This window comes from Anguilla anguilla, chromosome 3 (assembly GCF_013347855.1).
Source record: "Anguilla anguilla isolate fAngAng1 chromosome 3, fAngAng1.pri, whole genome shotgun sequence".
NCBI classification, from domain to species: domain Eukaryota; kingdom Metazoa; phylum Chordata; class Actinopteri; order Anguilliformes; family Anguillidae; genus Anguilla; species Anguilla anguilla.
This window is the reverse complement of record NC_049203.1, coordinates 65748320-65766472: the sequence shown is the minus strand read 5'-3', so window position 1 is coordinate 65766472 and position 18153 is coordinate 65748320. Positions and strand designations below refer to the sequence as shown.

At 52.7% G+C, this 18153-nt stretch overlaps 1 protein-coding gene across 1 annotated transcript in view; it reads right to left on the bottom strand.

Annotated features, from left to right (window-relative positions):
• raph1a (Ras association (RalGDS/AF-6) and pleckstrin homology domains 1a) overlaps positions 1-11828 on the bottom strand; it is a 38054-nt gene extending 26226 nt beyond the window's left edge. The window contains 5 exon segments of the mRNA XM_035408949.1: positions 2092-2178; positions 6221-6939; positions 7555-7657; positions 8303-8422; positions 11757-11828. Coding sequence (XP_035264840.1) covers positions 2092-2178; positions 6221-6939; positions 7555-7657; positions 8303-8422; positions 11757-11768 — 1041 coding nt within the window. The 5' untranslated portion in view covers positions 11769-11828.
• Positions 11829-18153: the final 6325 nt, after the last annotated feature.

Below are 18153 nucleotides of genomic sequence, written 5' to 3'. Positions count from 1 at the left end.
AATGCATTCGATCTGTCGAAAAGGGTGGAAGCAGAGAAGTCCAGAGCTGATTTGGGCACCGACTGTGCACAGAGAAACAATTTGGCGAAGGAGAGTGATCTCGTTTCTCACCCCCCTTAGAGCAGTAGCAATGTCATAAAGCAACAGTCCAGTTAATCATTAAAACCCCGAACACACACATAATCCACCTGTCAAAACAGTTCACTAACACTAGTGTTCCGTGTTCCGCTAAGGTAACATAATTAGCAACCTTTTTTTTTCTTTTTTATTATATGAAATGTGTGTAACTTATCTAACATTTTGCGGGTTAAGTGGCAGATGCAATGACATGCTTCATTTGATAACATTTGGGAGTACTTGGTATAAGGTAGGATTTGATTGGGCTCAGGAAACACATCTCCTCTTCCTCTTCCTCGAAGTCTGAGCTGCCCGACACCCGCAGAAGTGGTGAACCGGCTAACGCTATTAAAACGGACTATCTGATTACCGCCCCCCTCCCTTCGTCCCCCCCCCCCCCCCCGAAATCCCATTAGACAGACGGCACACGCTGCTCTCATCCACACACAGCCCCAGAGCCCTTTTTTAGGGTTATATTGTTACTGTTCGCAGGATGACGGGCACGAAACGTGTGGGTCCCCAGGGCACCGTGCTGCGGCTCTGTTATATTATTCATGTGTTTACTGCCGGCTGCCCAATGCGCCCAATCAGACTGAACCGACCCGGAGAACAACCTGTGCCTGAAACCACGTGACGCTTCCACAGAGCCGGACAGACACCGATCTCTCACCCTCGCTCACTGGGGGAGACGGCCGGGAGTCTCAATGTCTCACGGGCACACATGGACGGACAGACAGACAGACAGACAGAGACAGACAGACAGACAGACAGACAGAAAGGCAGAGAGAGAGAGACAGACAGACATAAACAGACAGACAGACAGACAGAGAGACAGGCAGACAGACAGACAGACAGACAGACCAAAAGACAGACAGAAAGGCAGAGACAAACAGATAGACAGACAAAAAGTCAGAGAGAGAGAGAGAGAGAGAAAGCGAGCGAGAGAGAGACAGACAGGCAAGCAGACAGAGACATACAAACAGACAGACTGACAGAGACACACAGACACACACGCGCACACACGCACACACACACACACACACACACACACACACACGCACACGAGTGCAGTTTATAAATTATTCATACATGAATCTAGTCTTAAAGCATCCATCAAAGACCCTGACCTTGAACACACCTCTACAGGCTGAAGCATCTGAGCCCTTTCCAATGGGATCAGGGTTTCCGGTTACAAACAGGCTGATACGCTACACTGTAAATTACAGCTCATGGTGGACACACAGCAGATTATGACAAGCGCATTTGGTTTAAATGATTAAAATGATTTAAATGTAGAAGCAGTCAAGATCGGTTGGAAAATCTTAGTTAGATGTCAGACATCTAGTAATTGTGATGGATGAATAAAACTTATTGTGGATTTAAAGACTCCAGGCTCAGGAGATAAGGACACCTGTGAGCGCAGCCATGGTTTTGCGGTCACATGACTTCAGGATGTCAGTCAGAGAACGCGCCCAATCACAGAAGAGCTGGGCCCCAAATTCTGATTCAGTTTTACAAAGTTCAGAAAGCCCTCCCAATTCGTTACTGGTGTCTATGTCAAAATATTAGAACATTAAATGTCTAGTTTCTCCAAAGCTGTAATTATCCTGAACCTTCCACATGAAATGGGACTATGAGAGCCAGAGATCTCAATGTCACACACACACACACACACACACACACACACATGCAGACACACACACACACACACACGCAGACACACACAAAGACACAGACACAAAGAGACAGACAGACATGAAGTAATACAGTACAATCCATTAACTTGGATGCTTCGATGCTTAAGAGTTATACGTATTTTAGTACATAGCATTAAAGAGGGAACACAAAGGTTATTGCCTGACTCAGAAAAACATAAACAAATCTGACGAAGCGTTAAGAATTTGCCGGCTTGTGCAAAGGGGTCCACTCAGGCTGTGAGACGCAAGTGAATCCACGCCACGCACACAGACTTACAGTGCTCAAGTCCACTTCCACTTCCTGCGAGGCAAAGTCAAGGTGCCGTCTGGCCTGCTTACCGCCGGGCCATCGCAGCAAGGCATGCTGGGAAGGGGGGAGTGTGAGATGTGTAGGGCCAGTGAGGGGGGGTGGGGGGAGGGGGGGAGAGGACAAATCAAAAGAGGAAGAGAAACAGGATGCAAAAACAAACCGTTTCAGCATGCAAGAAGACAAGAGTGAGGGAGGGAGTGATGGAGGGAGGGGGGAAAGGAGGGAGGGAGGAAAGGAAGTACAGCCACTCTGTGAAGATGAGCAGGTAAGTGACTATTCAGGTAAGCGTATTTGTGAGACTACATGCTCGTGCCACACTGCATCTCTGACTTTCTTATTTGTCAGGTGTATGAAATAGGACAAAAGAAACTAATTTTGAACATCGTCATTACGAATGAATGTATAATGCAAACTGAATGTAAAGACTGGTCACATGTCTGGCTTTTCAGTGATTGGTGGGCATAGAAAAGACACAAGCATCAGCACAAAAAGCTGTTGTAGCAGCACTGGTTCCTACTGTCCCACTGTGCCCGTACATTCGCTCCAAAGGGAGTCTCAGGACACCCCCCCCCCCCCACCCACCCCCCGCTCTTTCGGACAGCTCCGCTGGGACACCTTCATAATCTCAGTGTCCTCCCCTCCCCTCTGCCCACTTCCGTGCCGACGCAGACACAAGCGTCAGCACGAAACTCCTGGAAAAAACTCCTGACTGCTTTTACTGCTTAAAGGCTCTTTCCTGTTCTTCATTAACGGAGAGGAGTTTCCTCCTCTGGGTGTGATTAAGTCCCCTGGCAGTTTGGGCAGATTGATGCGGCGCGTGTGTGTGTAATCATGTTGAGAGAGACCTAGCTGCTGCTGGGCTGTGCGCGTGTGTAGTGTGTGTGTGTGTGTGTATGCGGGGGGGGGGGGGGGGGGGTTAGTGCAACAAGGCATCCCGGCAGCCTGGAGTAGACTGCAGACCTGGGTCAAATATGTACGTGTTTTGGACTCAAATACTTTACTACGCTTTACTGATCTCGACTGGTGTATTGGAACCAATTAAATACTCTCAAAATGTGCAAACCCCGCCTTCTGGTCATATTGGCATGCTCAGTTACACCAGGCAAGATCAACAGAGCACAGAAAAGTATTTGAATCCAAAAACAAATACGCATTTGACCCAGGTCTGGAAGACAGCAGCAGCAACAACAACAAATGTTAAGCAGATCATTCCAAGCATGCTACCTTTTCTCTTCACTGCCCAAAAGATACAACAGGCATACATGCATACATGTTGTATTTTTCAGTGCAAGGCCAAAAAAAAATACATCCACATGCAGGGTGAACATAAATACGTCTGTGTGTCTGACACCGAGGTGAATGATCGGGCATTCCACCAATCATGCAGCGGCTATTCAGGAAGTGGAGGAGGGAGGAGACCTCAGACCCAACACCGAACTGGACCCACGCACCCATCCCGCACCCATCCCGCGCTCCGAGGCCGCGGAACGCCGAAGAAAGGGATCGGAAAACGCAACTCGGACCTCCCCAAAAACCCGTGGGTGCGGGGGACGGCAAACGAACACCATTACAGAGAGAGAGAGAACAGCTGGCTTCCCCCGCAACGCGTCACCTGACCCCCAGCGCATAGGGCGGCATACTCCAGGGGGCGGAGTTACGAACGGGGAGACAAGCTCCTGTGAGGAGCCGCTCTGCCGGGGGGGGTTGTGGGAGGAGGGGGGGTACTGACAGGCCAAGGTGACCCAGCCACCATGGCACTGAGCCCCACACTCTCTCAAGTGGCTGAAGAGCATAAATACAAAAACACAGCCACTGCTGAGCTTCTTCAGAGCAGGGAGATCCATCCGGCAGGTTTTCACTCCAGCCCTAACAAAGCACACCTCATTCAGCAGCTAGAGCAGGGCTACCCAACCCAGGTTCCTGATCTACCGTCCTGGAGGTTTTCATTTCAACCCTAATTTGTCGCACCTGATTCTATTCATTAGCAGCTCAAGGAGATCTCCAGCTGTTGAATGAGGTGCGCTTTGTTAGGGCTGGAGTGAAAACCTACAGGAGGGCAGATCTACAGTAACAAGGTTAGGCAGCCCTGCTCCAGAGAACACGGGTTCCATATGTGGAAACAACTTCCAATGAAACCAACTCAGTGTGAAAACACTATAGGTCAACAGTGGCAAAAATCTTATTGAATTATTGTATATCAATGTGTTTAACAACTGGGTAATGGATTCTACAGTCGACGACAGAGTGGATTTGCAGCTGGTCTGTTTTTTCTTTTTTTTGGCATGGAGATGCAATCAGAATCAGAGTCCATTCGGTGTAATCCTGTGCATGTGGTGACTCTCCCTCTTTCTCCCTCTCTACCCCTCTCTTTCTCTCCCTCTCTCTCTGTCTCTCACTGTCCCCCCGTCTCTTCCTTTCTCTCTCTCTCTCTCTCCTCCCCCCCTCTCTCTCTCCCTCTCTACCCCCCTTTCCTCTCTCTCTCTCTCTCTCCCCCCCTCCCTCTCTCCCTCCCCCCCTCTCTTCCCCCCCTTTCTCTCTCCCTCTCCAGCTGGGAGACACACAGGTTTAGGAGCCTAGCCCAGAGTGAACTCTAATAGACTCCCATTCGGCCAGCGGGGCTGTTGAGGGTTTTTTATTTGTTTTTTTTATTTTTTAGTTTAATCTGGATTTTAGGATTTGGGCTTGAAACCGGGCGGGGCGGGGCGAGGTGGGGGGGGTTGATCAGGGATCTCGGGACCTGCCCGTGGAAGACACCGCTCCGTTTTGGACTTGCGGGGCAGGGTCCATTGGGAGAACCCCCCCCCCCCCATCCATTCATCCATCCACCCCCCCACCCACCCCCCCCCCCCCCCCCCCCCAGCAGCCGTTCTGACGCGCCCACGTGTTCTGACTCATCTCAGGATAACGCACATTCACTCCCACTCTTCCTCTGCTCTCACTCTACTGCAGCGGACAGGGTGCCAGACGCAAGCTTGCAGTATCGCCCTCTGAAAAGTCCAAAAGCAGAATGACGTAGGTACGCTTGCAGCAGTGTGCGTGTGTGTGCGTGTGTGTGCCAGTGTAGTCATCGCCACAAAGGGAGCATGTTTTTACTTTGAGCAATAAACCACACAGATCCTTCCTTAAAGTACGTGTTTTAAAGGAAAAGAAACCTGCTGGCTGCAGTTCAGCACAGCGACGATCTAACAAGACAGCGACTTTTATCCTGTCTTCTGTGAACGAAACTCATCATTGGCCAATCAGACGTTCCACTTCAGGGTATTTTGATGCCCTCAGGGAACAGTGACAGGTGACCTGAATCTCACTTCTGGGAATCACTCTTAATGTGAGTGCATGTGTGCGTCTGTGCGTGTGTGTGTGTGTGCGTCTGTGCGTGTGTGTGTGTGCGTGTGTGTGCGTGTACTTTATATCTATTCAGAGACCCGATTCAGTCGGGATCCTTACAGATTATTCTGTAAGGATTTTTTATTTATTTTTTAAGGATAAAGCTCAAATTCTCCCCACAAGTTACTGTTAAAGACAGCCTGCTACCCCAGCAGATGGCCGTCATTATCTAGGCTGTTGCCAAGCACCGTATTTTCAGCCAAAACTTCAATAAACACAAATGATGGGGTTGATCTGCAGGGGAAATGTGGCCAGCGGCTTTTTCTTTCTTCTTCTTTTAATACTGCAAAGCATTCCAGCTGATCCAGGGAAACACAGTCGCCATCTTCCACATCTGCGTTCTCGCAAACGACGGATGGAAAGGACTCAGACGTTATCCCTACACCTAGTAACCAGCGTGTGGACACCGTATACCATCGACAGTTCGGTCACATTCTCACTGTACCGACAGACCCACTGCACGGAAAAAACAAGACTCTTGCAAGACCTGAGAAACTCAAGGAGCCCCTCAGGTGCCTTCAGAGACTGACCAAAACCCCAAAAAGCCCATCAAGTATCAGAGCCAGCCTCCTGCAGACACTGGGAGACTCATTCGCTCCGCTGTGGAGGAAATGGTGTTGAGTGATTACAGAAAAGGGAACCTGAGGGAACAGGGAGGGATTGTGGGATAGCTGGCGGCAGCGCGGAGGACTGGTGGGCGGGGCAGCCGTACCTCTGTGCTGGGCTGTCCCTGGGGGGGCTGCTGCTGGGTGGAGGGACACTGCACCCCGTCCATTTCGGGCGGGCGGAGCACCTTGTCGATGTCCAGCGAGTCCATGCTGGAGGCGGAGGCGGAGTTAATGCTGGAGCGGGAGGAGTTTCCGATGGACCGCACGTCGTGGTCGCTGACCGTGCCGGCCGAGCCCGTCCGGCGGTGGTGCGAGGATGAGGAGGAGGAAGAGGGCCGGCGGAGCGTGGCGGCCGAGGTGGAGGTGGAGGAGGAGGAGGAGGACGAGGAGGCGGCGGCGGAGGCGAGGGAGACGGAGACGGGGGCGGGGCCCGCCGAGGTGGGGGAGGAGCTCTGGCGAGCCGCCTCGTCCATGCTGAGCGAGGCCTGCTCCAGCTGGGCGGTGATGTCATCGAGGGAGAGGTTGGAGGCCAGCGGGCGGGCGTGGCTGCTCCCGCCCCGCACCGTGGAGGAGGGCGAGGCCCGGGCGCTGCTCCCGCCGCTGCTGCTCCCGCCGCTGCTGCCCCCCCCGCCCCCGTGCTTGGCGCTCCCGCTCCGCCCCGGCGGGGGTTTCTGCCGGAGCTTGGCCTCGCCCCCCGGCACGCCCAGGCGGGACCCCCCCGCTCCGCCGTGGGGCTTGCTGATGCTGCTCAGCTCCTGCTCTATGGAGCACAGGTCCGCCATCAGGGCGTCCAGGTCCACCGCGTCCCCCTGGTTCAGCGCCTCTGAAACCACGGCAACACGGACAGTTAGCGCCACAAACAGCCCCCGGGGCGCTTCCTTCAGCTTATCCAGACGCCACACTCACTCCCACAAAAAAGAGTCACCAGCACCAGAAAGCTCTAAGCATTAGACTTGCCTCTCTGCCGTACAAGAGATCAAACCCATGAAGTGGTTCACTTAGTACAAGAGATCTAACCCATAAAGCGGTTCCCTTAGTACAAGAGATCAAACCCACGAAGCGGTTCACTTAGTACAAGAGATCTAACCCATAAAGCGGTTCCCTTAGTACAAGAGATCAAACCCATGAAGCGGTTCACTTAGTACAAGAGATCAAACCCGTAAAGCGGTTCACTTAGTACAAGAGATCAAACCCATAAAGTGGTTCACTTAGTACAAGAGATCAAACCCCTGAAGTGGTTAATTCAGTACAAGAGATCAAACCCCTGAAGTGGTTTCTTTAACAGCATATTAAAACAAACACAGAAGCGACCCAAAACAAAAGCCACGGAGCTCGAGATCGCATTATCAGATGGGCCCATCGGTCCCCCTCTGACGGTACGCCAGGTGGGGCGGGGGGGGAGAGAGCGCGTCGTTCGCTCGCGCGCGGTTCCGCTCACCGTTGATGTTGTACATGGAGAAGCGGTAGGAGAAGTTGGCCAGGTTGGTCTCCTGTCTGAGGGGGGCCTTCTGCACCTTCTCTGGCTTTCCATCATCCAGGCTCTGCGGGAGACACGGGTCAGACCAGTTCCCCCCCCTTCATCTTTACAGCCTCTCTGCGTTTGGGGAGGGGGGGGGGGGGGAGGGCGGGGGCTGCTTCTGAAAGGTCCTGATTACTTTAGCAGCAGCGGTGTCCCAGCTGACAGTTCTAGCAGTTTTAAAACCAAGTGAAATATTTCATGAAACTGCTACATGATCTGCTATTCAAAAGTCAGCGTGTGTGGAAAACTGCAATTTAAACTGACAGAGCCATTTCCATGATTACCTCCATACCGACCTACCACCTAGCGACCTACGCATCTCTACCAATTCATGTGTCCATCTAGATATCTAGAAATGCTCACATCTGTCAACATGATTGTATCCATCTCCTGTGGGTCTAATGAATTTAAAAGGTCAACTTTTCTTGTCACACTGTTTGGGTCTCGCAAATTGTCACCCCAATTTAGAACATGTTATTACAGCTCTCTTCCCAAGCAAACAACAGCAGAGAATTGTTCATCGTCACAACCACAACTATTCTCCATCACAATCGTTTTTTTTTTTTTTGTGCATTGTCTATTTCGGTACCGGCGACACCCAGCTCCGCCGATCTGTCGCACGGTTGCCGCCGTCACGCGGTTGCTAAGATACGGTTGCCATGCACACCTGTGTCAGCTTATCCAGCTCCCCCAGCCAGGCTCCAAACATCTTGTCCAGGTCCTGATCCTCCTTGTCGCTGTCCTCCTCCGCGGCGTGGTCCAGCTCATCGTCCGAAAGCTGCTCCATCTGAAACGCACAGGGACGGACGGGTCAATCAGCCAATCAGAACCGATAATTTTAAAAACCACCCGCTGTTGCCAGGTAACAATGTACTGGCCCGGACAAGCTCAGCCAATCCTGGCCAGCGTGCCACAGAATCCCCGTATCACCACGGCGATTATTGGTAATTTCTGGACCATGACAAGAGAGAAGATTATCACCCACTGCTACAAGCACTGCACACCTTGCACATCATAGACAAAATAACTCTACAAGTTCAAAAAATAGAAGAGGCTGACAGAGCACTGAACACTGTACATTACTCAGCAAAACTATGACAGCCTGACAGCAATGATGCTAATGTTAATGCTAACAACATTAGCAACGTTGTGAATTTCATTATGTGTAATAGAACAGCAACAGTAATTACTTGTTTCAAGCAGGTATTCCAGGTAGGTTACTTGCTGACAAAGTCACACAGTAATCACCCTCCCCCCCCTCCCCCCCCACCAGCACCACCACCACAATGCTTTTCCATGAGCCATTTTGTGATTAATACAGCCGGGAGCGAAAGAGGCCTTCTGCCAAAACGCGAGCCAATTTCCACTGAGCGGTGCTGGAGCTGCAGGAAGCTGCGCAGCCGTATGAGAGCCCTGTTGACTAACAGGAGACCAGGTGTTTGCTTTTATTCAATACGCTCGCTAAGCACCCGTCGGGGAAACGACGCAGACGCGGTTTACAAACTTCCAGAGGGCCCTCGTAGGAGCAGGGTGGAGTGGGAGCGCGTGTGTGTGCGTCTGTGTGTGTGTGTGTGTGAGAGAGAGAGACAGTGTGCATGCCTGTGTGTGTGTGTGCGCGTCTGTGTGTGTGTGTGTGTGTGTGAGAGAGAGAATGTGCACGTGTGTGTGCATGTGCGTGTGAGAGAGAGACGGAGTGTGCATGTGTGTGTGTGCGCGCATGTGTGCATGCGTGTGTAAGAGAGAAACAGAATGTGCGTGTGTGTATGTGTGTCTGTGTGCTTGCATGTGTGTCTGTGTGTGCATGTGTGTGCTTGCATGTGTGTCTGTGTGTGTCTGAGTGAATGTGTGCATGTATAGCTGTGCCCAGTCCTCCCTGTCTGAATGGAACAGGAAGCTGGGAAACAATGCGCTATTAATACAGTGTGAGTCCGCATACTACTCCCATACACTACTCCTTTACAGCCATGCAACAGTTCAAAATAAAAACTGCCGTCAGACATGAATTCATTTTTAAAAAATTTACATTTTCTCACAGACATTTTAGAACCCTTTCATACCTCAACCAGTCACGGGTGGAAATGGCTTTAGAGAAAAATACACACGTAGCGTAGTTACACACGTACACGCACGCAAGATACAGGCCTGGTGCTCTACACCAGTGCTACTCACAGCAGGAGGGGCTGCAGTTGACGCTGGTTTTGCTTAGAACAGTCACCAACCGATTCTGACCCAGGAAAACCAAGCGAGGGGGAATTAAGAGGGAAACTGTGTAAAGGGCTTTAATTGCTCGATTAAATGGCGAATGATAATGGCCACCTGCACAGCCTGCGGCTCTCTGCGAGCGAGTGCGGATACCACCGTTCCATCCACTGTGCCAGCCTAAGAGACATCCCTCCTGCTGCGTGAGAGGTTAACTGCTATAGGACAGCGCCCTCTGCTGGAGACTGATGGTAACCCCCGCAATAACTCAACCGAGCAGTAATTCATCCGTCAAATATGTCAAGGCCCAACGTTACGAAACTGAGTTCAGGCACAGAGCAGCAGCCAAATCTCAATGGTCGTCTCTTCCTCCTAGTCCTCCTCCTCCTCCTCCTCCTCCTCCCCTTTGTTGGCTCAGTCAGTTTCCCAACCTGCAGAATGTTTGCACAACGTCAGAAAGGAACGCACAATGCGAGAGGAATGCCGCGGCGCGGGCTAACGGTTTTTCCACGATTAATTCAGCGTGTGGACAGAAAGGCCGCGCGAACCGGACACTGCGACGCGCGGCGCTATCTCAGAGACACGCGACCCGCAGCAGCCGCCGCCGCCGCCGCCGCCGCCTCCGCCGCCCGCTCTTCAACAGAAACAACGAACCGGCCCCCGCATGCCCCCAGCAGGAGTCCCCACAGCCGTGAAATACGCTGCCGCAGCAGGTTTTGCAATCCCCCCCCCCCCCCCCCATCCGCACCACCCCACCCTCATCAACATTTTGGCAACACCTCGACAAACAGCACGTGCGCTCTGTCCAAACAGACCGTGCAGCGCAACATGAACTCCGTCACCCGGACCAGCGCGCGCAAAACCTTTCACTCAAACACGACGCCTCTTCCGGGAGAGGCCCGCGGCGTTCCTCATCTCAAGCCTCAGAGGGACACGAAGGGGGTCACGCTTTACGATACTCACCCAATACCGCGCACCGCCAATTAGCCTGCTCGAATGGCCGAGCTACAATACAGAAAAGGCTAATCCTCTAATCTTCTTGGAGTGGCTCAAACAGACGGCCCCAGTCTGTGTCAATCACAGCCCTAGAAGTCAAGACTGGCTGGGCTGTACCAGACTGTGATACCCACCAGCACCCCACACTACCCCCCGCCTTATCCAGAAAAACACGTGAAGGGGTACAGGGTCTTTGCAATAACAGACAGAAAAAACTGTGATAACATACCAGTGTGTGTGCCACAGCCAGAGGTGGAAAGTCCAGGGGCCAGAAAGTAAAAGTCCTGTTATTTGTTTCTTCCACCCATGAACTCAGCCAGCTGATTTCGCTAATTAGTTCCACCTCCTGTCTGAAGAATTGTGCAAATTATCAAATCCAGGTGATTGGAACAAAATACAGGGGAGGACCTTTACTTTATGAACTTTTTTAAACTCTGGCTGCAGTACAGAACCTAACCAGTTCAACCTGACACATGATACAAGTAGCACATACCGCAGAGAGCTTTCCTTCTGTTATCCACAATCACTGCTGCACTCCTGCTGGTTTGACAATGTGGACACCACTGAAATTCCACTGACAGATTCACAGACCAAAGACAGATACTGCAGACGGACAGACAGACGGACAGACTGCAACAGCCTGAAGGCAGACTACTAGACAGAAACCTCAGCGGACAGACGGACAGACGGACAGACGGACAGACGGACAGACGTGTCAGAGCTTGCATGGACGCTGTGAGTGGCCACAGACCGCCGCATCAGCGGGGTCTCGCTGAGCGATCGAGGGGTCAAGCGGCTCTAAACCAATCAGAGACGAGAAAGGAAGCGATCTCCACTGCTTCCAAAACGCATCCACGTTCATCTCCGAGGTCAAATCTGATATGAAAACACGGCACGAAAAGTAGAAACGGCCTTCCGGTTCTCACCTCCGTTTGCATCGACAGTCTTCCTATAATTCTGAAGTGTTTCAAACATCAGGAAACGGTGCAGTGCGGTTACTGATAAGACGGGTCGCCTACCTAAGCTCTGCTCAATAGCAAGAGTAAAGTCAACACTGTAGGTCTGTACTGCAGGTGGGCGCACACAGACAAACACACGGAGAGGAAGGCCACCGTCAGGGTTCAGCCGGGCCCTGCTCATTGGCTCTCCCACAGAGAGGCTGGCCGGACGCGCTCCCACACAATCGCTCGGGTACAGACCGTGTCTGGAAGCAGAGCTTTTCAAAAGGTGCTTTCCCAAACAAATCATCACCTCCTGATAAAGCCTGACCTCACTTCCTTTCCGACTCCATAGCAACACCGTAACAAGGGCACGACCAATCCAGCCGGCATGCGTTTAATGACAATGGTTCAATTAGAACATCCAGTGATATATTTAGACCCGAAAGTGGGAGGGGCCAGCTCTCTCATCTGTGGGAAGACAAGCTACGCAGATCTATTGCAACAGAAACTTTTCTGCCACGGCTCTCCATCGACTGGCAGAAACTCCTGTAACGGGTGACTAGTCGTCTGTGCCTTTCTTAATGTTCGCACGATTGCACAGACTAACCGATGTTTGTCTTCTAAATTACAGCACAGAAATACTACAGTCTACTTTTGGCTTAGAAATTCAAGAGATTTTGTAATAACACGGGACGATCCCTTTAAATGCATTTCTTGTGATGCCATACATTCTTTTTAATTTAAGTTTCCAAGCCTACACCCTCTTTTTCCGGCTAAAGGTCGTACATACAAATATAAATTTAGCCCGAAAGAGCAATCCGAGGGCGGAAAAGTTTACGTGCCCTACTTAAAGTTATAAGGACAAAGGATAAAGACCTCAGCAGTTTGACAGGACCCATGTTAGCCAGCGGCCTGCTTTGTTTATTATACGCCACGTTTTAAAGAGATCACGTTTGAAAACCGAAGCACAGCGGTTTCAGTCCCGACGGAAGGTAAACACTGCAGTGACTGATGATAACTGCAGGTCTGAAGACTTTCACTGCAAACAACGGGGCCCACAGAAGCTCATCTTTAACCCTTCAATGTCACGCGTGAGGTCACAAATATGTGATCAGAATGCTCTTAACTGGACATTCAAATGCTGATGTCACAATCGCTGCTGCTAATTTAAAAGCAGTGGAGTTCTAGAACACTGACTTAGAATTTTGGAAAAATAAATACATTAAAAAAAACATTCTTAAAACAAACCTGCTCTTCAAAGGATTAATATAAAATGGGAAGAAACAAAGGGTAGGCCTCTCTACCATTATAACTGAGCACAAGCAGGCATCATCGGCCCCTGCGATGCCGGAAAATGCCAGAACCTATCCTTGTTCAGTTTTTTCGGTTATTAACCTGGGGAGGGGAGAGGGGGGTTGTCAGGTCGGTTTTTGCGCATGCTATTTTGTTCACGGGGCCTCTGGCTTCCTGCCAAAGTCATGTGGCGTCGGTACACACTCAGCGTACTACAGATGCAAACGAGCTCCAAACCTGCCGAGGTGACTGGGGGTGAGAGCAGAGAGAGTGGCTTCACCTCAGTGCCCTAAGACAGTAGCATTTGAATACATGGAGGCACGTGTGTCCCTGCACAGACTGAACAGACCCTGCTGAACCTTCTGTAACTGTAACAGGAAGGGGAACGGAGTGAGCCAATGATAGGAAGGAAAGATGGAGGACAGAGCTGGTACACCCCCCCCAACCCCCAACGCCACCCCGCCTTGGCGTGTCCCTCCACCCTGTTCTTTCTACTCATCACAGCCTGCCAAACTCCTCGTGTTTTTCTTGTCTATTCCTAGGCAGCTCAAAGACAGTGTTTCTTTGAGAAACAGAGAGAGAGCGAAAGAGTGAGGGAAGGGATCGGGTGCGAGGGAAGGGGGGGAATTAAGAGCAGGTTCTCAGGGAGCTGTGCTATAATTACCTCCCTGTGGTTCCAAAGCCTGTGATTTGGGCCCAGTTTAGCCGGGCCTGGGTGTGGGCCGGGTCTGCCCTGGCACACAAATTAGAGCGGCTCCCTGCCTCGAAAGGGGCGTGAGCGGGGGGGTGAGGGGGGTGCTGGGGGGCAGGGGCGCGAGGGGGTACGGGGGGGTGGTCTCCGAATAGGTCTGGAGGGGGACACGTGCCACACACACACATGCTAACAGCTGAGGAGAGCCTCTTCACAATCTCAAAGTGACACGTTCCAGACGCGGGGCGGGGCGGGGGGGGGGGGGGGGGGGTCTGTCGAGGGGTCTGCTGCTGTCGGGACAGGCTGGACCGTGGACGGTGCCACAGCTGCTCTCCTGTCAGCTCAGCTTCCTCCCCTCCATCTCTTCCCATAATGCCATCCTTCTGCCCCCTGCACTCCAAAGTCCTGTGTGCTTATCGGTGGAGAGCAGGACAGGAAAGAGCTCTGAGACCAGAAGGCATCAGGTAGGGATATTTTGCGTTTAGGTTACTAGGTGCCTGAGCACCCCTGAATACGGATTCATGAGTCCAGTACATATAAATAGTTCTGGATTAGACAACCTGTCACATACCTGGATATCCTACACATTTACACAAACATGACTGCCCACAGTTACTCTTTCTCTTTCATCCATTAATACCTGTGGAAGACACTAGCAACAACACAACTAGCTTGACCTGACCTTCAAGCATTTTTCCAGGATCAGTGTTCCCCAGCCGTGACTGCAAAAGTAAACTTTTAAGCATTTCCATCTCCGGAAGAGCGTGAAGCGATTACCGCACACGCACACTGCGTCCAGCTCCACAGACCTGGTCACCTTGCTTCAGCGTGAAACTTTAAATCGAGATACACAGTCTCTCTCTCGCACACACTGGCCCACAGTCACACACACATGCACACACATGCGTGCACCGCATGCACACAGACACACATGCGCGCACAGCATGCGTGCACATACACACACACAGGATGACCTCCAACTGACATGTAAGAGTTGAGATTGTTTACCTACTTTGCTGTAATTACCACAGCACTGAAACACGATTGCCAACGAATTCCATACGCAGCTTTGCCGAATCACGGTCTCTTCTAATCTAATCACATTGGACTCGTGCTCAACACATTAGGCAAGCAAGCGTGACCAGACGCTTTTTTGACACTGAACATTCCCAGATCGCTGTAACTGAAAAAGTCCCCCCCCCCCCACCCCCCCTCAAAGCAGCACTTATAAAAGGCAAACCACACTGCGGTTCGACCGAACTGAGTCACACTTCAAAGAGCCCCTTTGAGAAGGGGGGAAGACTGCGACTTCTAACGCTCGGGGAATGATTAATCCCAAGTACGAGAACACAGAAATTACGCCTCGAGTAAAAGTCGTGTGTACGAAAAAACAAAACGAGCTGAATAACGAAGCAGCCACGTCCGTGCGTGCTGTGAGAGAGTGTGTGTGTGTGTGTGTGCGTGCGTGTGTGTGTGTGTGAGTGTGTGGGGGGGGGGCTGATCTGAACAGGAAATGTCCGAGATGGACTGAATTCCTCATTTCCCCGGCCAGCCGTTACGCAAAGGGTCCTGAGCGCTCCCCCAAGACCAGGCCGAGGAGCGAAGAGCGGGGAACAGGCAACGGGGCGGGGCTCCGCACTGCCATTACATCACCGCCGGCAACCCAGGGGCAGGAAGAGGGATGGACCCGAATCAAATTACGCCCCTCCTTTCCGTCCGAAAACACCCGGCCCGCTACCGTCCCAAACGAGCAGGAAGGGGAAAAAGCCACCGGGGTGGGGGGTGGGGTGGGGGGGTGTTCAATCTGGGTCCGTTCAGCCTCATCAAAAACGGGACTGTTTTCCTTAATGGGGGGGGGGGGGGGGGGAGCCAGCCGAGAGCAAAGGGCTACGCAAACAGCCGTGACACAACAACAGCGAGCGGCCCTCTCTCTCTCTCTGCGTGTAATTACCGCCCCGGCAACAGGCGTGTTTAAGTGCACGGGCCTCCCGATGCCGTGGCCGGCTCCGATTGGCCGACAGGCTGCCCCTCCCCTCCCCTCCCGCCGCTCCGCGCTCGGCGAAAGTGACAGTCCGAGCCGGAATGCCGCGAGCGACAAAAATCCGCGCTATCGGAGTAAAAACACCTCTCTCGCCCTTTCCCGACAAACATCCCCCACTTCCAATTAGATAAGCCAGCTCTCGGTCTGTGCGCTCAAAACGTTTCAGAAACTCTGTGTGTGTGTACCTGCGTGCATGCGCTGCACGTGTTAGAGGCGGCAGTATAGCAATGGGTAAGGAACTGCGCTTGTAACCGAAAGGTTGCAGGTTTGATTCCCGGGTAAGGACACTGCCGTTGTATCCCTTGAGCAAGGTACTTAACCTGCATTGCTTCAGTATATATCCAGCTGTATAAATGGATACAATGTAAAATGCTATGTAAAAGTTGTGTAAGTCGTTCTGGATAAGAGCGTCTGCTAAATGCCTGTAATGTAAGGTAATGTAACGTAGAGGCCAGACGCGTTACAGATGCTAGGGCAGACGCGTAATTATTTATCCCATAATGCCTTTCCAATCTGCACTAAAGACATGCTGATCACCTCTTCACAACATGCGTGAAAGGGATAGGTATCAGGAAGCTGCCACCCCGAGAGTCTGACCCCGTGACCCGGCGACCTCAGGGGTGAAAGGTCAGGGGGTCAGCAGTCGGACACAGCACCGTGTTGAGCCCTTTGTAGCTGTGGGAACGCAGGGTCATCTGCCCACCTCGCCTTGCCACAGGCATGCGCTTGCGGCCTGTTGCGTTTGCATTTCTCTCGCCGTCGAACCAAATGACGAAAGACGAAACACCACCCCCTGCACTGCACTCCAGCTACGGGCGCTAGCTCGCTCCAGCTACGGGCGCTAGCTCGCTCCAGCTACGGGCGCTAGCTCGCTCCAGCTACGGGCGCTAGCTCGCTCCAGCTACGGGCACTAGCTCGCTCCAGCTACGGGCACTAGCTCGCGCCAGCTACGGGTGCTCGCTCGCTCCAGCTACGGGCGCTAGCTCGCGCCAGCTACGGGCGCTAGCTCAATGTGCCCACCCCGTAGCGAAACGCTGGCGTCTGGCTTTCGTTACCGAATCGGCGCGTCGCGCTCACGCCCAGAGCGGCGGGTTCGCCGGGTCGTCGACGGGCGGGGGAGCGTGACGACTCGGGAGTCAGCACCCTCGCATTCCTCCGGCGGCGCCGCCAGACGCTCGCTCGTCCGTCACGTTCCGTCCGCGAGCGCCCCGACACGGTTGATCTGTTCTGCCGAGCGAGGGGGAGGAGAAAGACATGCCGCACGCCCCCCCCCCACCACTGACGGGAGACCGCAACGTGGGAGCAGGAGAGGGTCTGTGCCTGCCAATCAGTCGCCCTCTCCGCCAAGTCCCGGTTAAACTGTAACCTGCCCCGTCTCCCCCCGACCCCATCCCCTCGGCCATCATCAAAGCCTTTTCTGACTGCTATCCCAGAATCCATCTGGCCCAGGGCTGGTATCCCGGCCCGCTCTGGCAGTGTTTGCCTGGGACGGCAGCCCAAGAACTTTAACCCCTCCCCCTTCAAGAGCCAATCAAAGACAAATAAAGCTGCTGGGCGAGTGCATGCTCTACACAGCTCCCATTCTTCAGCGCGACAAGTGTGTGTGTGTGTGTGTGTGTGAGACAGAGAGAGTGACAGTGCGTGTGTGGGTATGTCTGTGTGAGAATGAGTGTGTGTGTGTGTGTGTGTGTGTGTGTGAGAGAGAGAGAGAGACAGCGCGTGTGTGGGTATGTCTGTGTGAGAATGAGTGTGTGTGTGTGTGTGTGTGTGAGAGAGAGTGCGTGTGTGTGTGTGTGTGTGTGCGGGTATGTCTGTGTGAGAATGAGTGTGTGTGTGTGTGTGTGTGTGTGTGTGTGTGTGTGTGCGTGCGTGTGGGCACGTGATTGTGTGTGTGTGTGTGTGTGTGCGGGTATGTCTGTGTGAGATTGAGTGTGTGTGTGTGTGTGTGTGTGTGTGTGTGTGCGTGCGTGTGGGCACGTGACTGTGTGTGTGTGTGTGTGTGTCTGTGAGAGAGAATGTGTGTGTGTGTGCGTGTGCGTGTGCGTCTGTGTGAGAGAATGTGTGTGTGTGTGTGTGTGCGCACTCGTGTCCATCCAGACCAGCAGGATGTGGCCACATACTGCACACACAGACACAGAGCGTCTGGAGAAACAGCCCAGAGTGAATGGGCTCCTTCAGAATGTTCTTTTTTTTTCTTAAACAGAGCCAGTCTCGGACAAAGACGCCTCGCTTAACGTGTCCTTAAAGAGTACCGCTGAGCGCAGAGGGAGCGAGCGCGTGTGCGCAGGCCGACGCGCGGATCCTCTGCCGCACGTGTGGGGGGGCGAGTGTGAAGTGGGCGGGGCTCTGGAGCGCTG